A 25,679-nucleotide genomic window follows, 5' to 3' on the forward strand; every position below is an offset into this window, starting at 1 on the left:
AGGCCTAGAGACAGGAGGTCCTAGGTTCAAACCCGGCCTCAGCCACTTCCCAGCTGTGTGACCCTGGGCAAGTCACTTGACCCCCATTGCCCACCCTTACCAATCTTCCACCTATGAGATAATAAACCGAAGTACAAGGGTTTAAAAAAAAAAAAAGAAAGGTCTAGTTTCTATTAATTAATTATTCTGAGTTTTGTTTAGGAACAGAAAGTGCAGATGAGGTAGGCGATCTCAGTCCCAGGGCAACCATAGCAATGGTGTCTATAGCAATCCTTTTGTCAGATTGTCTTCCAATTATTTCCCAGCAACCATCCATGAGCATCATCAACATCCTCCCTCCAAAGCATGGATTAGAGGGTTAATTTAGTTTGTAGCTTTCCTGGGTCCATCACAAAGAAAAGGACAACCTATTCCTGCCCCTTAAAGGCTCACAGTTTACATCAGACCCACCCTGACCTTGATATACAGATCACAGCAAAGGATACCACAAAGGCAAAAGAATAGACCAGAAGGCAGCTCGGTGGAATGGATATAGAGGGTTGGGCATTGGAGTTGGGAAGAACTAGGTTCAAATCCTACCACTGACACATATGACCCTTGTCTGACTCTTCGTGACCCCATTTGAGGGTTTTCTTGGCAGAGATAATGGAGTGGTTTGCCATTTCCTTCTCCAGCTCATTTTACAGATGAGGAAACTGAGGCAAACTGGGTAAAATAACTTGCCAGGGTCACACAGGTAAGTGTTTGAGAGCAGACTTGAACTCACGAAGATAAATCTTCCTGACTCTAGGCCCAGCTGTTCATTACCAATAGAATCATAAGTTTGGACCCAAAGATAATGATTAGAATTTTTATAGCACCTGCTATGTACCAGGCACCATGCTAAGCACTTTATTTTCTTTTAAACCCTTACCTTCTGTCTTGGAGTCAATACTGTGTATTGGTTCCAAGGCAGAAGAGTGGTAAGGGTAGGCAATGGGGGTCAAGTGACTTGCCCAGGGTCACACAGTTGGGAAGTGTCTGAGGCCAGATTTGAACCTAGGACCTCCCATCTCTAGTCCTGGCTCTCAATCCACTGAGCTACCCAGCTGCCCCCTAAGCACTTTATAAGTATCATCTCATTTGATCCTTACAATAACCCTGTGAATAGGCGCTGTTATATTATCCCCATTTTACAAATGAGGAAACTGAGGCACACAGAGGTTAAGTGACTTGCCCAGTAGCTTGACTCATTACACTACCTAACTCCCTAGAAAACAAGTTGGGGGAAAAGGAAGAGGACCAGCCAATACTCTAGTACATCTCTTCCCTTCACTGATGCAATTTCACCCTCTTTACTTCTGTTCTTGTCCATATCTTCCCTAGAGGGTCTGCTCCATGGCATGGAGGGAGGTCTTCTCCAGTTATTATGATGCCCCCAGGAAGAGCAGTGAGGCCATCAGTTGTGCATCCAGCATCCATTCTGTTTTCACTCTGGTATTCCCTCACACGTCAGTCAGTTATCCTTAATATCCTCAATGTGCTCCAGCTTCTTTAAGCTCCTTGTGCAACTTTTCCTGGTCCTTTGGGTCTTCAGTAATTTGTATTCCTCAGAGATCCCAGTATTCCAAGATTTCATCCATAAAGCAGTCTGGGAAAAGGCTGTTTTTTAAAAGCTGGGCATTTGCTGCAGGAAACAGCTTGGGCACATTGGAAACCCTGCAGTGTCCCAGAGGCAGTCCAGCCAACTCCTTTCCTTCTATTTAATTCTAAACCTTGCTCATTTACCAGCTGGAGTGATTGCCTACTAAATTTATACTGATCAGTTGACTCAGTGGATTGTCTATCAAACTGATCTTAATTTGGTTCGGTGGTGTCTAACTCAAACATAAAAATTGTACATGAGGTCCTCTGCTGGCCACATTTGTTGACTTGGTTTGAAAATGTAAATGGCATCTTATTGTATTTTTTTTTCAAATATGTCCCAATCGCATTTTAATCTGGTTCATAGTGTTGCACCAAGTGTTTTGAAACTTACTTCTTCATCCACTTGTTTTTTCCCATGTGGATGGTTCATCCCTATAGAGATCCAGCTCTATATTTTGGGGGGTCCTGAGTGGCGTCAGATTGAATGAGAACAGTCAGACTAAATGTTTAGCCTCATATCTGCTCCAATCTGCTATGGAGTTAGAGCTTATTATATACTGTTTTCACACAAAGAACACAAAGAAATAATCACAGCTGTGAAGGGGTTACAAATCACATAAAAGAAAATCCTTGGAGGCTTCAAAGTAAAGATAGAACAGGGGACCAAGGCCGAATTCCAACCACCAATTAGTAAGAAGTTAATTCTGGGAGCAGAAATATATTTCATAGGGATTTTTACTAATTGAGTCCTGTCCTCTTGATTTATAGGACTGCACCTGGTCAAACAAAGTCTTGCCTAGCTTTGTCTTGATTATCTAAGTAATATATTTTTTAGAGTTCAGGCTTCTTAATTATCAAGGAGAAAAATGGTTAACTCAGTAGCTGCTGGTCTGCTAAGGACTCAAAGCTTTCCAATAAGAATATTAAGAAAATGTGGGGATCTGAAAAGGAGTCAAAAGAGGAGTCTAAGATTTTTACCTTAGATGGCCCATTCTGTCTGCGTCCTGACATGTAGTGCAGAAAAAATCATACACACAGTTTTACTTGCCGATGATTTTTTGTAATGGGGTCCAGATAAAATATCTATTACAGACTCTATTTCTCTAAATGACTTCCAATAGCCTCCTGGAGGGGTCAAGTTGTTTTTTGGATTAACCAACCTGCTGGTACCAGAGCTTTTCAGGGCTCAGGTGACCAGGACCAAACACAAAGACTGGATTGGTCACAAAGGGAATCCAGATAACAGACCCTAGCCAGACCCTATTTCTCCTTCCACACATCCCATCTTTTTTGAGTGGCTATGGAGTTCATAAGTAGTCTTTCCATAATTTTTTTTTAATTAACTGGGAACAGCAACATTCCTTCTTCCCATCCCCATGCTTTATACGGCTCACTGCTACTTGTCTGGCTTTGAAACAGATCTACATAAAAATCAGACAGAATTCAATACCACCTATACAGAAAAGGGGGGAAAAAAGCATGTTGGATCTATTATTCACTTGATGTTTATTGCTCCTTCTAGGAAATGGAATCTAAATCTGAAGAAGGGGGAGTTTTGAGCTCTCACTTAAATGAGGCACTGACCTTGGTAGAAGAAAGCCAGCGGACAAATTCCGTGGACCAACAAGAAAAACAAACCCTCACTCTGAGATTGAGCAACGCCCTAGAGGAACTCAGCGACGCCAGACAGAAACAAGTAGGCTCTAATCTTGCTATGACTCTGGAAATGCTTCGTCAGTGCTCTCTCTCCAGGATCTCCTCCTACCTTTCCAACTGAGCCTTCTCAGTCTCCTTTGCTGGGGCTTCAAAGCCCTCTCTTTCTAGTCACTAATTTTTGACTCCTTAGTCTTCTCCACAAAATCCCAACTCCTGACTGCAAGTATAAATAGTTTTAAGCAGTTTGAGGTTTTTTCCTCCATTCATTCAGCAACTGGGCCAGTGATTTCATTGGGATAGGCAGCAATTCTCAAAGTGTGATCTAAGGATACTTAGGGGTTTCAAGGGGTCCATAAGGTCAAAGGTATTTTCTATTTTTTTTTTAACTCTTACCTTCAGTCTTAGAATTGGTATTGATTCCAAGCAGAAGAGAGAGAGGTAAGGGCTAGGCAGTTGGGGTTAAGTGACTTTCCCAAGGTCACACAGCTAGGAAGTATCTAAGTCCAAATTCGAAACCAGGTCCTCCCATCTCTAGGTCTGGTGCTCTATCCCCTGAGCCACCCAGCTGCCCCACTCTCATTTTAAAAAGAAATAAATAAATAGAACTTACCTTCTGTCTTTGAATCAATATTGCATTTTGGTTCCAAGGCAGAGGTGGTAAATGCTAGGCAATGGGGGTTAAGGGACTTGTCCAGGGTCATCCAGCTAGGAAGTATCTGAGACCATACTTGAACTGAGAACTTCTCGTCTCTGGCCTTCCTCTCAATTCCCTGAGTCACTTACCTGCTTCCCCCAACTCTCATTTTTTTTTTTAGAGATGGATACTGAGACCTGGGGAGGTAAGTGACTTGCCAGAAGTCACCCAGGGAATGAGAGATCTGTCTTTCCATTGACCTCCGTCTTTAAATCCGTTCCTCCCTAGATTCTTTTAGGGGAACAAATCTTGGAGCAGCAGGAGACCCTCAAGATCGTGCAGGAGAACAACAGCATTCAGAAAAGAAGCCTGGAGATAGAAATCGTTCAGTACAAAGAGCAGGTCCGACAGCACTCGCAGACCATCGTCACTCTGGAAGAGAGGCTACAGAAAGTGACCCAGCAAAATAAGGACATCGAACAGAAGATTTCCAGCCTCAAGGAAAATATACCAGGTAAGCTGATGTCTTCAACAGGACAGACTTTTATGAAGCTCCTACTATTCACCCAGGCACCCAGCCTGGAGTCAGGAAGACCAGAGTTCAAATCCAGCTTCAGACACTTCCTAGCTGTGTGACCCTGAGCAAGTCACTTACCCTCTATCTGCCTCCATTTTCTTATCTGTAAAAGGAGAACAGCAATAGCTCCTACCTCCTGGGGTTGTGATGAGGATCAAATGAGATGATATTTGTATACGTGCTTACTTAGCATAATGCCTCGTACATAGTAGGTACTATGTAAGTGTCAAGTATTATTATTTTATAAAAATGAATTATCATGTTATTATTATATGAAAAAATTATATTATTTATAATTATTATATAAATTATTGTTAAAATATCAGAAATATAAAATTATAATTATTCTATAAAAGTTAAAAAATTATATAAAAATGAAAAAGTATATAGTTCTTGTTCTCACAGAAACAGGAGCTAAGGGAGAGTGTAAATGGGCAGTTGGGGGAGAGAGGGAGGGAGGGGGGAGCTACTAGAGAAAGATCGAGGCAGAGTACTCTGGGAAAGTTGCAAAAAATTTGCTAGCTGGTTGGAATGCTGGAAAGCTTCTGAGCAAAGGTGACATCAGCAGAGATAAGCCAGTTTGAAGGAGAAGGATTGAAGGGAAGATGATGGGTCTAGTTGGGTACATGTTGAGTTTAAGGAGTTTGGGGCCATCAAGAAGAAGGTGTCCTGCAGGCATTTGGCAAGCCAGGACCTTAGTTCAGGAACTAGATACATGTATTGAGATTCACCATGGAGATAAGTGGACCGACAAGACCTGATGAGAACAACAGGGCCCAAGACAGAGCCTTGAAAGACACCCACCCTTATTATGTGACAGAAAATGACAATCATTAGATCATAGACCTAAAACTGGAAGGTACCTCAGAGACCATCAATTCCAGTCCCCTCATTTCACAGATGAGGAAACTGAGGCCCACCGACATAAAATAATGTGTTTAAGGGCACATAAGTAGTAAGGAATCCAGCAAAGGAAACAAGAAGGAACAGTTAAAAAGATCATAGAAAACCAGGCAAGAATGGCATCATGGAAGTCAAAGGAAGAGACAAGTATCAGAGAGGCAGGGGGGTAGTTGACAGTGTCCAAAGCATGAGAAAGGTCAAGAGGGATGAGGACTGAGAAGGAATCTAGAAATCCCTGCTAAAGTTGGTGAAACTTGGACCAAGAAAAGAAGGCCATAGGATGAGGCCCTAAATTAGAAGTGCCAGCCTAAAGCTCAGCAGAGACATGCACAGGGAATTAAAAGGAAACCAGAAAAATGGTCATTATGTTCATGCTGCTCCTTTCATGCTCAGTGATCAGAAACAAACCAATGTGCTGTTTTTTCCCCTGAAGGAGACCTTCTTTGTGGTCCCAGTTGTGTTCCAGTGACACAACAATCTTAGGAGCTCTTTGTCACCACAAGTTAAGAAGAAAAGTGTCCCTAATGATTCAGGACATCTTTTGTATAGACTCAGAGAGCCAGAGAATAGACACAGGATGAGAAAGCACTTTGGATGCTTGGGGCAACAGCATCTACTGGAATTATCTTTTCTGGAAAACACTCTGAACACAGAGGCTTTTCTCTGCCACTGGTTTGCAATTGTGGCAAATGCATTTTCAGAAACCAGCTGGAATTTATCCCCCTCTTGAAAAAAAGCAAGAAGAAAGAAGAGACTATGGCTCAGGAAAGAATTCTTAACCAAAGAAGGATTAGAGGTGATCATGAAAAAGAAGGTGGATAATTTTGACTATATGCAATGTTCTTTAAAAGAAAAGAAAGTTTTGCGTGAACAAAATCAATGCAGCAAGGACAAGAAGGGCAAGTGTCAACTGAGGGGAATAGTTGTATCCAATTATCTTATAAAAGTTTACTTTCTAAATATTTAGGAAATGTGTGCAAATTTGTGTGAGATCGAGAGGATATGGACAAAATTTTTTCAAAAGAATTGAAAGTTATCAACAAACACTTGAAAAATTGTTCCAAAACCAAAACATTAATAAGAAAAATTCAAATTAAAACATCACCTTTCTCACACTCAGAAAATTGGCAAAAATGACAAAAGACCAAAATGGTCCATGTTGAAAAGATAAAGCATATTTTTGGAGCCATGAATTGGCCCAATTGTTCTAGAAATTTAATTTAGAATTAAACGAGAAAAGTGACTAAATTGTTCATATCCTCTGATCCAAAGAAATCCCACTACTATCATATATATTCCAAGGACATCACAGACAGACAGTTTTCTCCACTTTTTGTGAGAGCAAAAAAAAATCTTTAAACAAAGTGGGTGCCCCTTGATTGGGGAGTGGCTGAACAAACTATGATGTATGAATGTAATGGCTGTAACAAATAAAGAAATAGAGGAAGATTTGTATAAATGGATGCGAAGCAAAATAAGCAGAACCAGGAGAATTTACATTCACAACTCCGATCATGTAAACAGATCATTGAAATGAAATCAAACTCAGATAATTGTAATACTAACCAATCTTGTTGCTAGAAGGGAAATTTGGAAACACACCACTGTCCTTTTGGTATCAAAGGATAGAAAACTATGACTGTGTTGGTTTTGCTTAACTATTTTTCTTTGTTACAAGAGAAGACTCCCTGAACTGGTGAGATGTAATATCCAGAAATATCTGTAATGTCTATCCAGAAATGTCTATAATGTAAAAAAAAAAGTCAATAAAATAATCATCATTATTTAAGAAATAATAAAAATTTTAAAAACAAGAAGGAAAGAATCCTGAATTTGGAAAATGCCAAATGTGCCTGGTATTCATGAAGGGCATGCAAGTCTCATCTTAGGGCAGTGACCCCTAGAAATAATTGGGGGAAGAATCTGAGTGCCAGGACCCTGGGTTTTAAGCTTGTCCTTTGCCAGTATTCAGCTATTTACCTAAAATAGTGCTTAACATATAATTGAATACTTTTCCACTATGGTGACTATTGAGAACATGTCAAATTAGGCAGCATTCATTAAGCACCTACCATATACTAAGCACTTTGCTAAGCACCAGGAAATGTGGTTTTAATTGTGGAAGATCACTGGCTTCCAAGTCCAAGGGTCTTGGTTGAAATTCCAGCTCTGCCATTTACTACCTGTGAGACGTGGGCAAGTCATTTCACTTCCCTGGGCTTTAAGTTTCCCTATCTATAAAATAAATCATGCTCTTTGCAATGACATCATAGAAGGATAATATGAATAAAGTACTTTGTAAATATTAAGCATTCTAGAAATGGAGGGGCTATTATGCCCATAAAGGGCAGTGTGGAAACCAGGAAGTCCTGGGTTCAAGTCCTACCCCTCCTACATATTGATTGTATGTTACTTTAACTTGAGGCAGCTTAGTGGTATGGAGTACTGGGCCTCAAGTCAGGAAGATCTGGGTTCAAATCTAGACTCAGATATTTACTGGCTATACATAACCCTGTGTCTGCTTTGGTTTCCTCATTTGTAAATTGGAGATAATAATAATAATAGCTCCAGGTTGCTATGAGGATGAAGGGAGATAATATTTGTAAAGTACTTAGCACAGTGCCTGGTACATAGTAGTTGCTATGTAAATACTAGCTATAATTGTTATTATTATTGGACAATTCTTCAAAACTATTGGTTGCTGAGATGGTGCCAACCTTTACTGTGAGAGAGAATTTCCTCTCTAGGTCATTTCCAGTATCCCTGAAATCATAGGTAAAGTCTTTATCCTATTCGTGCCCATGATTTGCTTTTGTCTGTTTAATTTTCATATCCTGGTGCCTGGCAAGATGCCCTGCATGTAGGAAGGACTTAATAAATGTGCCTCGAGTGCTTGTTTGCTTATTAATTCGATCACTTGACTAGAATATCGTTTGTAAACCTTTGAAGGAGCATTTTTCACAAATCTGTAAAACATTACCCAAACCCCTTACTTCATAAAGCAAATTCACTTGTGCTATTTGTAACAGAAAGTGCTTAAAACTCAGCTCAGCTACTTACTGTATAACCTTGGCCAAGTCACTTAAGAGAGGATTCTCTTGGCCTCATCCTCCTCATTTGTGACATGAGGAAGTTGAACTATGAGAACTCTATGTTCCTTTCCTCTGAGGTCCCTTCTATCACTAATATACTGGATAAAGCACTGAGCCTAAAACCAGTAAGACTTGCATTCAAATCCTGCCTCAATTTAGCTGAGTGACCCTGGACAAGTCCCTAAATTTCAGTCTGCCTCAGTTTCCTCATCTATAAAATGGAATGAATGAAAGCACTTACCTGGAAGCACTTACCTTCCAGGATTGTTGTGAGGATCAAATGAGATAACATTTCAAGTGCTATATAAATGCTAACTATCATCATTTTAGATTTCTCACACATATTACCGAATAGAGACAGAGGAAATCACACAACCTTAGCTGAGTCTTTTGAAAATTTCTCTTATCTAATTTCAGAGGACCTCCACTGAAGCAGTCATTCTGTGCTTTAATTATCTCTGTTGTATCACCCACACCTGCTGTTCCAAACATTCTCATATCCTAAAGGGTCCCCTATTTTCCATACTCTCCTCACCTGAGGACCTCACTCCACACTTTTCAGAAAAAACAGAGGCTGTTAGCTGTGTGACCCTGGGCAAGTCATTTAACCCTCATTGCCTGACTCTTGCCACTCTTCTGCCTTGGAGCCAATACACAGTATTGATTCTAAGATGGAAAGTAAGGGTTGAAAAAAGAAAACAGAGGCCATTCACCATACCACCTCTCTTCTCTTCTATTTCATACTGCAAATATCATCCCTTATCCTGTTTTCCTTTGCCCTTTCCTCTGATGAAGTGACTCTTCTCACTAAGTCCATCCCTTGAACCCTCAACTTTATCCCTTTATGTTTCCTCTAGGGGTTTGCTCTTCCAGTCATTTCCCATCCTCTCTAGTTATTCATATTTCCCTTTTTCTTTTCAACCCTTACCTTCCATCTTAGAATCAATATGTGTTAAAGACTAGGCAATGAGGGTTAAGTGACTTGCCCAGGGTCACACGGCTAGAAATGTCTGAGGCCAGATTATTTTTCCCTTTCTTCTCCCCATCACTTACTCCTCAACCCTTCTTCTGGTTTCTGACATCACTCAACTGAAACTACTCTTCCTAAAGTTACCAATGACCTTTTAATTGCCAAACTTCAGTCGAAAGCTTTCTCAACTTTCCATTGTATTTGACTCTTGACCAGTCTCCTCTCCTGGATTCTCTGTCCTTTCTGACTTTTCATGACATCGTTCTCACCTGGATTACCTCCTACCATGGGTCAAACATGATCTAACCTCTCCTCAGTCTCTCTTGCTGGCTTATCATACCCCCTAACTTTGGATGTTCCCAAGGTTCGGTCCTGGACTCCTTTCTCTTCTCCCTCTCTACTCTCTCTTTTTTTGGTAATCTCATCAGCTCCCTCAGTTTTTTGTTTTTTGTTTTTTGTTTTTTTTTTTAATTTTAAACCCTTAACTTCTGTGTATTGACTTATAGGGGGAAGAGTGGTAAGGGTAGGCAATGGGGGTCAAGTGACTTTCCCAGGGTCGCACAGCTGGGAAGTGTCTGAGGCCGGATTTGAACCCAGGACCTCTAGGCCTGGCTCTCAATCCACTGAGCTACCCAGCTGCCCCCCAGTTCCCTCAGTTTTAATGACTCTCAGATCTACATATCCAGCCCCAGTCTCTCCCCTGAGCTTCAGCTCCACATTGCTAATTGGTCATTTCAAACCAGATGTCCCAGAGACATCTTAAACTCAATATGTTCAAAACTAAATTCATTATTTTTTCCCCTAAAACCATTCCTTTTTTTCACATGTCCCTATTTCTGTCAAAGGCTCCAACATCCTTCACTTGCCCAGGTTTTTTTAAATGTTTGCTTTCTATCTTAGAATCAATACTATATATTGTTTCCAAGATAGAAGAATGGTAAAGGCTAGGCCATGAGAGTTAAGTGACTTACCCAGGGTCACACAGCTAGGAAATGGAAACCAGATTTGAACCTAGGATCTCCCATCTCTGGACCTGGCTCTCAATCCACCAAGTCCCCTAGCTGCTCCCAATCTCTCCCAGTTCTTAACCACAACATTATCCTGTACTTCTCACTTTCCTAAACCCCCCATTTCCACATCAGTTGCCAAATCTTTCTTTTTCTACCTTTATGATACCTCTCACATCCAATCTCTTCTGTCCCTCCCATAGCTACCATCTTAATTTAGGCCCTTGTCATCACTTGCCTACATTAGCAACAGTTCCCTAAGTCTCTCCATAACGATTCCTCCTATATACTGCTACCAAAATTATTTTCCTTAAAAAAGACTTGTGCAAAAATATTTATAGCTGCACTCTTTGTGGTGGCAAAAAATTGGAAAATGAGCGCATGCCCTTCAATTGGGGAACGGCTGAACAAATTGTGGTATCTGTTGGTAATGGAATACTATTGTGCTAAAAGGAATAATGAACTGGAAGAATTCCATGTGAACTGGAAAGACCTCCAGGAATTGATGCAGAGTGAAAGGAGCAGAACCAGGAGAACTTTGTACACAGAGACACATACACTGTATATGTCAAATATAATGGATTTCTCTACTAGTAGCAATGCAATGACCCAGGACAATTCTGAGGAACTTATGAGAAAGAACGCTACCCACATCCAGAGAAAGAACTGTGGGAGCAAAAACAGAAGAAAAACAACTGCTTGAATCCCATGGATCGATGGGGATATGATTGGGGATGTAGACTCTAAACGATCACCTTAATGCAAATATGAGTAATATGGAAATAGGTCTTGATCAATGACTCATGTAAAACCCAGTGGAATTGCTCATTGGCTATGAAAGGAGGGAGGAGGGAGGAGGGGAAGGAAAGAACATGAATCATGGAACCACAGAAAAATTTTCTTAATCAAAAAAAATAATTTTCCTTAAACACAGATCTGATTTTGCAACTCCCCTATTCAGTTGATTCTAGTGGTTTCCCATTGCCTCTGGATAAAACATAAATTCTGTTTAGCTTTTGCAGCACTCCATAATCTGGCCCCAACTCAAATTACTAGATTTAATGGACATTACTCCTCCTGCTGCCCTCTGACATTTATCCAAACTGACCTAAGCCATCCTGTTCACATACAATGCTCCTTCTCCTACCTCCCCGCCTTTCCACTGGCTGTACTCCTTGCTTGGCATTCCCTCCCTTCTTACCTCAGCTTCACAGAGTCTCTCTTTTCCTTTAAGATGCAGCTCGAGTACCAGCCTCTCCAGATCCCACCAAATGTTCATGCCCTCCTTACCAAACTACCTTGTATTTGGCTACACTGCATACATACCTTGTTATTCACTTTGTTTCTGCTGTATGTATTTTTATATGCCCTTGTCGTTTCGTTTCTCTTGTTAGAATGTAAACTCCTTATGAGTAAGGATTGCTTCATTCATTGTACTGCCAGGTTCTCATAGTAGGCACTTAATAAACACTTGATTGATTAATTGGTTGGTTGGTTGATTGGTTGATTTCCACTGCCTTCTTCTCTGCTATCTAAAAATATGTCCTTTGTATCCAGATCTCCCTGATCCTTAAAATAAACAAAAATCTTCATATGATTATATAATTCCCTCAAACTATTATCTTATTTCTCTCCTTTTCATCAGCCAAATTCCTAGAAAATAAGAATGAGAGGTTGCATTTATATAGAGCTTTAAGTGTACAAAGTGCTTTACATATGATATCTTTCTTATTAAAAGCCATGGGTACCAGTATTGATTTTAAGGTGTCAGATGAGGGTTTTGAAACAAAATCCATGGGCATTTACTGCCTCCACTTCCTATCATCTCATTAATTTCACAGTCTCTGCAATCCATCTTCAAGCATCAGCATTCAATTAAAACTAATCTTTCCAAAATTATTACTGATTTCTTGATTGCCATTCTGAATGGCTTTCTCCTCAGTCTTCATTCTTTTCTATCTCTCTCAAGCATCTGATACTGTTGATCAGGCTCTTGCTCTGAATGCTTTCTCCTCTGGGAACTTTCATGATTCTTGGTTCTTCTCCTACCTCAAAGTTGTTCCTTCTCCATTTTCTTTGCTAGATGGCTGCCCATTTCCTACCCCTTAACTGTGGGTCTAACCTGGAGCTCTGCCCTAAGTGTGGTTATTTCTCTTTTTTCTCTGCTTTCTTCTTGATGTTGACAATTCCCATGGATTTGATTGTCCTCTCAATTTAGATGATGCCTCCATCTATCAATAGCAATTGGCTCTAGCCTCCCTCTTCCAGAACTCAACTGGCTTACAGCTCCCCATCCAGATTGTAAGGATACCCTGGAGGGGTTGGGGAGTCATTCTCTAATACTATTGGCTTGAATTCCCATTCTGATATCTTCCTCCCTCTGTTAACCACCAGTGATTAACACTCCAGTTCCATTTAATTAAATGTTATATAATAATTTTTATATAAAGAGATATTTATTTAGAAGATACAGCAATAACAGAAGTACAAACATTCCACCACCACCATCACCACCCCTGTACCTGGGGAATGCATTCTCTACCATACTCATTCAGGGTCTGGGAAGACTGGGCTCAGACTCAAAAGTTTCTACATAACACTAGCTCCTTCTTACCCCCACCCCAAGTTTAGGTCTAAATATGGTATCAGTGATGGGGAAGTCCCTGTCTTAACCCACTGATGAACCCCAAAGGTTCTTTCTTGTTCCTCAGGCCATTGATGCTGAACCAGCTGAAAACACAGCCTGGTATCCATCATTCCCGGACACTTTTCCTATCTCTTTCACCTGAAACAAAAGAACAAACTCTGAGATCTGCTTGTCCACCTTAGATGGGAAGGGTCCATGGCCTCTCTCTTTCTAGTATTAACTATTTTCTCACCAGAGTATTGCCAGGCAGAAATTAAATCAGAGCAAGAGAAGAAAGGGATTCTGGTCCACTAGTCCTTTTTGAATGTACCCCAAATTCTAGCGAGGAAGCCACTCAGAGAGACTCCTTTTTGCTACACTTAGCCAACTAAAACCAGTTACAGAAGATACACACACACTCCAAAATCCACATGAGGATTACATTAGCCAAGCATTCTCTACACACTCATAAGGTCTAGCTTCATTGGCCAATCCCCCATTACATATATAACCAACCCTAAGCTTTCCCCTGAAATCCAATCTCACATAGCTGGCTTCTCATTGAACATTGCCAACAGGATGTCCCATAGATATCTTAATTCAGCATGTCCCAAACAGAGCTCATTATATTTCCCCTAAATCTTCCCCTCTTCTATACTTCCCTATTTTGTTTGAGGCTATAGCTTACAGGCAGCTACACTCTATACTTGGCAGATGGGCTAAACCAAATTGAGGGTAACCAATAGGGTAACCCATCGATGATTTAGAGGGCTGTCTACCCCCAAACATATGAAGACTTCCCCTAGCAGAATGGGTGGATGAGAACAATTTGTTCCAATGGCCATGAAAGCAGCTGAAGAAGGTACTGTAGAATGCTTAGAGCTTGGCCAAACATCAAAGACACCAAGGTCATCCTCTGCAGACCAGGCCATCACCAATCTCCTGACTTTTGTCTTGCTGCTGAACTTGGATGACTCCAGAAGAAAGAGTGAAGCTGTTGACTTTGTGCAACTTGCCTCACTTAAATCCAATTCATGAAGAAGTCAAGAGATCACCCATTATGTTATTGGTCCTCTTGGAAAACAAAAAACAATAATTTTGTCTGCTGACACCTTCAACCTCCCTGTCACTCAGGTTTGCAATCTTGTATGCATCTTCTACTCCTCACACCCCTTCACTTCCTATATCCAATTGGTTGCCAAATCTTGCCATTTTGTCATGCCATCTTCTCTCATATCTGACCCTCCTCTCCACTCACACAGCCACAAATTTGGGCTTCTAGGGATTAGTACAACCCCTTATCACTTCTCACCTGGACTATTGGAATCACCTCCTAATTTTCCTGATTTCCTGCTTCCAGTCTTTCCATTCTCTAATCCATTCCACATACAGCTTCCAATGTGTTCTTCCTAAAACCCAGCTCTAACCAGGTTATTTTACTGCTCAAAAAGTTCCCCAAGGATTCTTTGTTACTTCTCAGACAAATTGTTCCACATGGTATGTAAAGCTCTTCACACTAACTCCAACCTACCTTTCCTGGTTTATTACATTTTATTCTCCTCTAAACACTGCATTCTAGCCAAATTGGCATGTTTACTGTTCCTTCTTCACACATTCCATCTCCCAGCCCTGCCTGTGCCTTTGTAGATATTATCCCCTATGCTAGGAATATACTCCCTCATCAATTTAGGACAGTGGAAAGAGCTCTAGAGTCAAAGGTCCTAAGTTTAATTCCCACCTCTGATGACAGCCCTAAACCATCAAGTTTCCCATCTATTCCAACCTTCCTCCCAATGAGACAATTCCATCTGGTGAGTATTATTGGTGAGTTGTTTTTTTTTTTTTCCTCACACATGGAACTTCCCTTCCTGGTTGCCAGCTCTAAACTAAGCCTTTGTGGTTCATATGTTTAAACCCCTCTTCTTTGCTCCCCTTTTTGTGTTGCTTCCCACAGAATACTATAAGTTCCTTAAGGGCTAGGATTTTTTTTTTGCTTGCTTGGATTTGTACTCCTAGCATTTACTACAGTGTCTGACACAAAGTAAACATTTAATAAATGCTATATTATCTATATAAATGTCTATTTATATATCTATGTACTACTGTGTGACCTTGGGCAAGTGACTAAACCTCCATGAACATAGATAAAATAAGGAGATTGGAAAAGATGACTTCTGAGGTCTTGACCAGGATCTGGGCCTCTAATATCTCCATCTCTTAGAATTTCTACCTTCTAAATTAATTTACCAAAGTATACACAACACCTCCATAGATTCAATTACAGAATGCTCCCTAAAGAAATAAAATCATCATTTAAATAGTTGAAGGGAAGAGTCAGGGCTCATGATTGGACCATACCAATATAATAAAAATTACTATGCTATCAAAGTTAATTTAAAGTTTTAATGCTATATTAATAAAACTATCAAAAGAATGGGTTCTATAATGCAATAGGATAATAAAATTCATCTAGAGGAATAAAAGATCTAAAATATTAAAGGAAAAGAAATAGGGTATAAGGGGAGATAGCACTTCTAGACTTCAAACTAAATTATAAAGCAGAAGTCATCAAAACTATTTGTTACTGGTTAAAAACAGAGAAATCGATCACTGGAACAGCCTAGACAGGGAGAAACAGAAACAATGGCACTGAATAATCCAGTGTTCCATAAATGAATATATAAGTGACTTAGGAAAGAACTCCTTATTTGATGAAAATATCCATACCCTTTGACCCAGAAAATTCTACTACTAAGCTAATATTCCAAGGAGGTCAATGATAAGGAGAAAGACCCCTTATATACCAAATTATTTATTGCAGCTGTTTTCATGATAGCAAAGAATTGGAGCCAGAGCAAGATTATCTTCCTTCCAATATGGCAGCCCCATTTTTGGCCCCACCTACAACATGAACAAAGGTGATAGAGTTATGACTTCCAGGAATAAGGAGGCAATATTCTCTCTTTTCTCTTCACTGATTATAGCATGTTTTGAGAATTGTGATTGGTTCTAGGCACCACACCTTATTTGAGGAAGGACACTAGGAATGTCCAGAGAAGAATAAACATACAGGAAAACTGAATACCATACCCTAAATGGAAGAGTTAAAGGCACTGGGATAATTTAGCCCAGGGAAGAAAAGGTTTCTGGAAAAAGTAGAATGGTGGCTATCCTTAAATATTTAAAGGATTTTCATGTGGATAAGGGATTAGATTTGTTCTGATCTGTTCACAGGGGGAAACCAGGAACATAGGACCAAACTTGTAGAGAAGCACAATATTTAGGTTCAATGTAAAGATGACTTCCTACAAATGACATCTATCCAAAAGACAATTGAGCCACTTCAGGAGAGAGTCATCCATCAAAAGCTGAATGATTATCAGGGATATTACTTATAAAGAGTCTAATTATTTCTCTGGGTTAGCCTTGGCAACCTGAAGTGTATCTTCCAATTCTTTGACTCCCTGATTTGTATGACAATTAAAATCATTGTGCATTTCTTTAATAGTTGCAAAGGAAAGAAAGAAAGATGGCTTACTAAAGAATCTTGCCACTGGAAGATCCTATGATCACCTAATGTAAGTTTCCTTAGAAGTATTATACTTTTTTGTGTTGTTGTTAGGTCATGCCCCCATTCTGGAATAGAACTCCATGAGAAGATTTACTAGCTTGTAAGAAATAAGCCAAGCCAAATTTCAAGTTGCTAAATGTTTCATTCGATGAGCCTTTCTTGAATTCTGGTCCACTGAATTGAATTCCAGTCAATTAAACAGTTAAGCATCTGTCCTATAGCAATTCCCACAAAATACTATAAGTTCCTTAAGGGCTAGGATATTTTTTTTGCTTGTCCAGTCATGAGGCACTATATTCCATTATAATGACACAAATGTGAAGTCAGATACAGTCCCTACTCTCAAGGAGAGTAGAAATAAACAGGAACACTAAGAGAAGAAATAAACAGGATGAGGTGGTCACCTCACACTGGGAGGCAGCATTCTAGTTAGGAAAATTCCCAGGACACGGTGGAGAAGAACTTGATAACACCTCAGAGAAGCATGGGTAAACACTCAAGATAATATCAGAATAAATCACAGGGTCATGGAGGGAGTTGGATTTTGAATCAAAGGACCTAGATTTGAGTTCAAACTTTCTTCCTTACCACTTATGTAACCTTGAGCAGATCAGCACACCCCCCCTCCTAGAACCTCAATTTCCCCCTCTGTCAAATAAGCAACATGGGCCAAATTATCCCTAAAAACTCTTTTAGCTCTGATATTATATTCTAAAATCCCTCACATCTTGTTCTATGTTCCCTCCCAGCTCTGACATTCTGGGTTCCAAGCTCCCTCCCAGCTCTGACATTCTGGATTCCAAGCTCCCTCCCAGCTCTAACATTCTGGGTTCTAAGCTACCTCTCAGTTCCGATATTGCATGTTCTAAAGAGCCTTCTGGGTGTAAAATGCTATGACCCTATTCTGAGGGATCTTATAGTAAAGGAAGATATATCGTTTGGATTGAGAAGTTTAAAAAAGTTAAAGACCCATTGACATCAGCTGGTCTTGTTTGGTTGACTTTAATACCCAATTCCAGTTGCTAAATAGAAAGATAAACCCCTGGCTTTAGCAGAGATGTCCATTTCTCCAGGTAACGTAAGTTTTCCCATTCATCTTACTCAGGACCCAGCCTTTTCATTTTGCAGAATGTGTAGAATCACTTCTCATCCCAAATCACCAGTAAAGACAATTAGTTCAAATCATTAAAGCACCACAGCAGAATCATCTCCTCCCACCTGTATGTGCAGCTGTGCAACAGTCCTCAACCCTAAGTCTACTGAAGTTTTAAGAATTAGGATCAATTGGTGTGAATTTAGACCTGGCTTTGGGCCTCAGTTTCCCCTGTTGTAAAGTGGAGAGATTGTACTAGATAGTCTCTAAGTCCCTCTAAATCTGGCATTCCAAGTTCTAACTTGTCTCTCAGCTCTGGCATCCAACATTCTATGGCCATTCCAATTCTAATATTGCTTCCAGCTCTAATATTTCATATTCTAAGGCCCCTCACAGCTCTGACAGTCTATGTCCTTAGTTGTTCCCTAGATCTGATATTCTATGTTCTAATTCCCTTCCAGTCTTTAACATTTTGTGTGTTCCAGGATTCCTTCTGGCTCTGACATTCTCTGTTCTAAGAGCTCTTTCATTCCCAGAAGGCTTTGTTTCCTATTCCAATGATTACCAATTTTTCCCAGTGTGGTACCCTATAACTTGTTCTCTTTAATTTTATTGAGCTCTTAAAAACCAAACAAAGCTGGGAGTGTAAAGTCATTGTAGTGTCCCCAAGCCTTGTGACAGATTCTTTTCTTATGAAACCACATGGACCTGAATCTGATAGAACTGCTTCTGTTGATTTCAGGGAAGAATTCATGGTTGCCCAGAAACAGCTCCTCTCCCAACATGAGCTCATCATCGCTCTGAAAACAGACCTTAACAGAGGCCAAGCCAAGATGACTGACTTAAAAGGTACGTCCACAGTCTGTCATTCAGCTGAAGATCCCAAGATGCCATAAGGAAAAATAAAGGTAAAGCAGCTTTGTGTCTGAAAACTCTACAGCTACAAGCCATTGGTGAAAGGCTTTCTTTTCTTTATTTTATCACTTTTGCTGAGGATTTACCAAACACAGGTTTATATATAGTTTTCTGACTGAAACAGAGGGGGAAACCCTCCACTGTGAATGTTGCTGCTTTATCAACAGCCATACTACAGATGTTTGCCAATACTCCTGGAAGAAGTGTCTCATTGGTGATCATTGATGGTATTTTGCTTCCCCTCTCTGGGCCTCAGTTTCCTCATATGTAAAATGTGAGAGACCTTTGAGACCTCTGTTCCAAGGACCACCCTCCCAAGTCTAACATTTTCTATTTTTCCTTCTAGTCTGTGTTCAAAGAGCCCTCTCAGCTCTGACATTCTCTGTTTTAAAGGTCTCTCTCAGCTTTAATATTTTCTGTTCTAAGGTCTCTCTCAGCTCTGACATTCTGTGTTCTAAGGTTTCTTCCAGCTCTGACATTCTCTGTTCTAAGATCTCTGCCAGCTCTGACATTCTCTGTTCTAAGGTCTCTCCCAGCTCTGACATTCTCTGTTCTAAGGTCTCTCCCAGCTCTGACAGTCTCTGTTCTAAGGTCCCTCCCAGCTCTGACAGTCTCTGTTCTCAGCTCTCTCCCAGCTCTGACAGTCTCTGTTCTAAGGTCCCTCCCAGCTCTGACCTTCTCTGTTCTAAGCTCCCTCCCAGCTCTGACATTCTCTGTTCTCAGCTCCCTCCCAGCTCTGACATTCTGTGTTCTAAGGTCTCTCCCAGCTCTGACATTCTCTGTTCTAAGGTCTCTCCCAGCTCTGACCTTCTCTGTTCTAAAGTCTCTCCCAGCTCTGACATTCTCTGTTCTAAGATCTCTCTCAGCTCTGACATTCTCTGTTCTAAGGTCTCTGCCAGCTCTGACATTCTGTGTTCTAAGGTCTCTCCCAGCTATGATATTCTCTATTCTAAGTTCTCCCAAATCTGACATTCTCTGTTCTAAGCCCCTTTCCGTTCTGATATTTTGTGTTCTAAGTTCTCTTTCATCTCTGACATTCTCTGCACTGATATTCTGTGTTCTTTTTTTCAATATTTCATTTTTTCCAATTATCTATAAAAACAATTTTTAACATTCTTTTTTATTTTGTATTCCGATTTTCTCTCTCTTTCCCACCTTCCCTCACTTACTCCCTCTGATCCCTCTCCTGTCCCTGAGACAGCAAGCAATCTGATTTCACATGACATTCTGTGTTCTGCGGCCCTCCCAGCTGTGACATTCTGATCTTTTGAATCCCTCTTATGACAATTTCTATCCAGCTTTAAATGCTACCATTTCCTTCTTGACTAGTTCTCATCTTACAGGAAAGTCAGGCTAGGCTCAAGGTAGCTCAGTAAATCAGAGAATTGTGGATCTTAATGAAGTCCAGAGAGAAGGCCCTTACCTAATCCACACTGACCTTTGGACTTTAACCTATTAGGCCATCCTGCTAGATCGACTTTAAGACCCAGCATTTTTTCCCTTTTTTTTTAGGGAAAAAGAGTCTAGGAATGTTCTTTCTACTTATAAGCATTCAGAAGGTCCAATATTTGTACCTTGTGGTCAAAACAGTTCTTTAAATTAGAGAAGTGAGGGCAAATGAGGAGGAATAGGAAGAACAGACCTCCCACTTCTCTGCTAATGCCAAAGGTTCTAGATCAGGTCTTTTCCCCCTCCTCCTCTTTTTCCTTCATGCCCCACCTCTTCCTGATTCTCTCTCCATCTCTCCTTTTTTGCATTCATCTTCTCCATGCCCCTCATTCCCTTCTCTTCATCAATTTCTCTTCCTTAACCCTTCCCTATTTTTTCTCTTGCCCCTGGCAAAGTAAGAAAGCCCCATGGGCAGGAGTAAAGCACCACCTGGTCAGGTTTAAGAGAGAGACTGACATTGTTGATGGAAGGAGGAGATGCCCAGTCATTGAGTTTTTTCCCCTGGCTTCAACTTTGATGATTTCAAGCATTCTATGAGCTTTGGTCTCCTGACTTACTTCTGCAGAAAATCTCCCAAATCATTTCTGGCTGCCCTTTATGAATGACTTTTCCCTTTGGTTATATAAAAGATAGCCAAATTTCCCAGAGAAGTCATTTAACCCTCCTGGGTCTCAGTTTCCTCCTTTGTCAAAAGAAAAAGTAAGACTGATTGACCTCTGAGGACCTTTCCATCCCTATATCTGTAATTCTAGGGTCACTAAAACCTCCTTGGGCCTCAATTTCCTCATCTTAAAAAGAGGAGATTGGAGTAAGTGACTTCTGAAGTCCAGCTCTCCATATGGAATTCAGTGGTTCCCTGAATAGCCTTTAGGATGGATCTCTGCCCTCACCTCCTTCCAGCTCTCAGGCATGGGTGTTCCTGTCTGTCTTTTCAGCTGAGTACGATAAACACCTAAAAACAGAGATCGAGCAGAATGTCATCCTGATTCGGCAACAGGAGAAGGAGTTGAGTGTGCTACAGGACAAGCTGGTCCAGATTTCCAACCTGGTGGAGAAGAAGAACAAAGAGATCGAAAGCTTAAAGGCTGCTCTAAAGTACGTGCCCTTAGAACTAATGAACAAAAAAATGTGAAGGATGGTGGCCTAGCAGTTCCAAATCTTAACTGTACTATAAAGCAGTGATCATCAAAACAATCTGGTACTGGCTAGGCTAGGAGATAGAAGGATGGATCAATGGAATAGACTGGGGGTAAATGACCTCTGCAATCTAGTGTTCGATAAACCCAAAGACCCCATCTTTTGGGACAAGAACCCACTATTTGACAAAAACTACTGGGAAAATTGGAAAACAATATGGCAAGAATTAGGCTTAGATCAATGTCTCACGCTCTATACCAAAATAGATTCAAAATAGATCTGGGACTTAAATATAAAGGGTAATATAAATAAATTAGGTGAATGTAAAATAGTATTCCTGTCAGATATATGGAAGGGAAGAACTTGAGACCAAGCAAGAGTTAGAGAACATTACAAGATGTAAAATGAATAATTTTTATTATATTAAATTAAAAAGGTTTTATATAAACAAAACCAATGCAACCAAAATTAGAAGGGAAGTAATAAACCGGGGGGGGGGGGGTAATTATAACAAAATTCTCTGAAAAAGGTCTACTTGCTCAAATATATAAGAAACTAAGTCAAGTTTACAAGAAATCAAGCCATTCCCCAATTGACAAATGGTTAAAGGGACATGAATAGGTAGTTTTCAGATGAAGAAATCAAAACTGTTGATAATCACATGAAAAAGGGTTCTTAGACTCTCTTAATTAGAGAAATGCAAATCAAAACAACTCTAAGGTACAGCACCTTATATCTAGCAGATTAGCCAATGTAATGGTAATGGAAAATAATAAATGTTGGAGGAGATGTGGCAAAATTAGGACACTAATGCATTGCTGGTGCAGTTGTGAATTGATCCAACTGTTCTGGAAGGCAATTTGGAATTATGCCAAAAGAGTGCATGCCCTTTAATCCAGCACTACCACTACTAGTTTTCTACCCTGAAGAGATTTTTTAAAATGGGAATGGGCCTGTTTGTACAAGAATATAGTTATGCTTTTTGTGGTGGCAAAAAATTGGAAAATGAAGGGGTGTCCCTTGATTGGGGAATGGCTGAACAAATTGTGGTATGTGATAGTGATGAAATACTATTGTGCTATAAATGAACCGCTTGATTTCTATAAGAACTGGGAAGATCCATAGGAACTGATGTGGAGTGAAATGAACAGAACCAAGAGAACATTATACACAGAAACTGAAATATTGTGGGACAATCAAATGTAAAAGACTTTGCTACTAACAGCAATACAATGATCCAGGACGATCCTGAGGGACTTATAAGAAAGAATGCTATCCACATCTAGAGAAAGAACTGTGGGAGCAGAAACACAGAGGAAAAACATATGATTTATCAGTTGTTTATATGGATGTAGGATTTGGGGGTTTGGTTTTAAAAGATGACTATTACAAAAATGAATAATATGGAAATAGGATTTGAGTGATAATACACGTATAACTCACTGGAATTGCTTGTCAGCTCGAGGAGAGGGGAGGGAAGAGGAGAGAGAGAAAAAATGAATTGTGTAACCATGGAAAAATATTTTTTAATAATAAAATTATATTAAATAAAAATTAAAGTAGCTGAAGCCACCCAGATGGGCAATCCCACATGAGGCACTTTGGAGTCCTGGGAACTCTGAGTGTCCTCTCTGAGCTCACCAAAATGCCTAAGGCCACTGGGCAAGGGAAAACTGGCAGAGGTCTGCTGCATAGCCCTTGCTGTGGGCCTGGGTCACAAAGACCCAAACAAAATTATTCCTACCCTCAAGAAACTTCTATTCTCCAGCCCTTTAGGCACCTTCAATTCTGGATGGAAATGCAGCTCCTTTTCCTCTCTTGCCTGGGTCTTCAGGGTGTGGTGTTCAGCAGAGGAGTCTGTGGTCCCCTGAACTTGATTCTGCTACTCCCCACTAAAAGCCCCCCCCCCTCTCTCTTTTTGGCTGCAGGATCTCCAAAGAAGCTGAAAAGGCTGCCATGCTAAATTGTGATGTGGGGATACAAGTAGAAATTACTGAAAGTGACCTCTACTTCTTTAACCAGGAGGTGAGTAGCCCCACTACATGGTATACTGCTGGTAGAGGCTTAATCAGAGAGTGAGTGGGTGGGTCCTTAGTGATCTCTTGAGTCAGCACTGTTAAAGTCAATCATATTCAAACAAATATTTACAGAATGTCTCCAGTGCTTAATAAGTCCCTATGCCCTTCCTGATCCTCCAGGCCCAGGGACTCTCATCCTTTTCTCTGTCACTGACCCCTTGGGCAATCTGGGGAAGCCTATGGAACAAATGCATAAAATAAAATATAGAATATTACAAAGAAAACATGATATTGAAATTCAGTTATCCACTGGAATAACTGATATCAGATTTTTTGCCTCCTGGGGAGGGGGAGGAAAAGAAGGGATGGAGAAAATTTGGATTTCAATAGGTCACAAAGTCATTATTTTAAAAATTGTTTCTTCATGTAATTGTTAAAAAAAAGAATGAGTTGGTAAAAAAAAGAAATTCGGTTATCTAGAACTAGAGAGAGATAGAGAGATGAGCTAGAGATAAATGTATAAAGATTGCGATATATGGGCACAGAGTTAGATAAATATAGAGATAGAACTAAAAGTAGATATATGTTTATATGTAAGATCACAGTCGCCAGGTTAAAATCCTCATCCATAATGTCCTTCCTCCCTTTCCCAACAATATTTTTAATATACTTTGTATTTACTTATCTCTGTAAATGCTGTTCCCTTTCCTGAGGCACCCATTAGAATTCAAGCATCTTGAGGACAGGATTATTGGATCTTAGATTTAGACCTGGAAGGAACCTTAGAGACCATCTAGTCCAAACATCCTCCCACTCCCATTTCACAGATCAGGAAAACACATCCAGAAAAGAATCACCTAGAACAGACCTCTGAGACTATCTTGTACAAACCCCTTATTTTACACATGAAAAAATGGGAGCCCACCAGATGCAGTGTCTTGCCCAGGGTTATATGGGTAGTAAGTGGCTGGTGGAAGTGGGGGATTTGAACTGCAGTCCTCTGAATCCACTCTACCACTGCTACCTCTTTTTTGACATCCTACTCCCTAGCACCTAGCACAGTATCTGACACATAGTAGGTGCTTAATGAATGCTTAATGTGTTAAGTACTTGACATTGGGAATGCAAAGATGACAAATGTCCCACCCTCCAGCGACTTACTTCAGGAGGAAAGGGAATGAGGAAAAGATGCCCAGAAATAGAGGTCTTTGTGATGCCAGTGACTCTGGTTGGTGGGGTGGGGGAGACGTGTCCATAAAAGGCTAGGGTACATTTTTTCCAATTATTACATGCATAGGGGAGGCCAAACAAAATGGCCTGAAGTAGTTTAGGACAGAAGAATCACATCATTGTTTTTTTAAACCCTTACTTTCTGTCTTGGTTCCAAGGCAGAAGAGCAGTAAGAGCTAAGCAATGGGGGTCAAGTGACTTGACCAGGGTCACCCAGCTAGGAAGTATCTGGGGGCAGATTTGAACCCAGGACCTCTCATATCTAGGCCTGACTCTTAATCCACTGAGCCACCTAGCTGCCCCCCAGGGAGGAATCATTTCTAATTAAGACAATCAGGACAGACTTCATGGAAAAAAAGATGACAGCTGAGCTGGTCCTCGAAGGAAGGGAAGAATGGCAAAAGATAGAAACAGGACATTTGACTAAGAGCAAAGGAGGAATACATTCCTGTTATGAATGAAACCATGACCAAAGACAGAAGCGAGAGGGCTAAATGAGAACAGAAGTCAGTGTTTCCTATGTTCTGTCTAGAACACAGAGATCATGGAAGCGAGGTTGCATAGTATCCAAAGAAAGAGCTGGCATCAAAGCCAGTAAGACCTGTGTTCAAGTTCTGCCCCAGACACATATGCTGGGGCAAGCCATTTAACTTCTTTGGTGTTCTAGGCAACTCTCACAGGAGGAATTCCCATCCACCACAGAGTACATTTAGTTACGGCTTGGGAAGAGAGGGTGTGGGCAATAAAATGGTTTGGGGAATTTGGAGTCTGAGAACCTGGTTTCTTATGTGACCTTGGGCACATCATTTCCCCTCCTGCAACCCTCAGTTTTATCCTCGGTACAATTTGTATTAGATTATGGCCAAATCCCATCCAGCCCTGAATCTCTGATCCTAGCTAGCCCCTGAGGTCCTTTGCTGTGAGGAAAGAGAGCAACAAAAGAAAGTCAGAAAAACAGAATTAGAAAAGAGGATACAGAAGCCCCTCTTGTTGCATGCAGGCTGCTCACAATGGTCCTAAAGAAGGGCATCGTAGGATGCAGTCCCACTCTATGGCTTCCACAGACAAATGCTTATTTCCTGGACTTTCCCAAAATGAGAACCGAGGCATCAAAAATAAAACCTTCGGAATCAACGGTTCAGAAGCCAGACCAAACGTGTTCCTTTTCTCCTTGG

General features: G+C 40.6%; 1 protein-coding gene across 1 annotated transcript in view; it reads left to right on the plus strand.

The window, feature by feature from the left end:
• The window catches only part of FHAD1 (forkhead associated phosphopeptide binding domain 1), a 190,767-nt gene that overhangs the window by 153,105 nt on the left and 11,983 nt on the right, over nucleotides 1-25,679 (plus strand). Inside the window, exons 18-23 of the mRNA XM_044668682.1 lie at nucleotides 3,149-3,322; nucleotides 4,205-4,430; nucleotides 16,600-16,669; nucleotides 18,498-18,604; nucleotides 21,055-21,214; nucleotides 23,185-23,281. Of these exons, the coding sequence (XP_044524617.1) occupies nucleotides 3,149-3,322; nucleotides 4,205-4,430; nucleotides 16,600-16,669; nucleotides 18,498-18,604; nucleotides 21,055-21,214; nucleotides 23,185-23,281 (834 nt within the window). The remainder of the gene's footprint in view (nucleotides 1-3,148; nucleotides 3,323-4,204; nucleotides 4,431-16,599; nucleotides 16,670-18,497; nucleotides 18,605-21,054; nucleotides 21,215-23,184; nucleotides 23,282-25,679) is intronic.

The sequence above is a fragment of the Gracilinanus agilis genome, chromosome 3 (genome assembly GCF_016433145.1).
Source record: "Gracilinanus agilis isolate LMUSP501 chromosome 3, AgileGrace, whole genome shotgun sequence".
Classification (NCBI taxonomy): Eukaryota; Metazoa; Chordata; class Mammalia; order Didelphimorphia; family Didelphidae; genus Gracilinanus; species Gracilinanus agilis.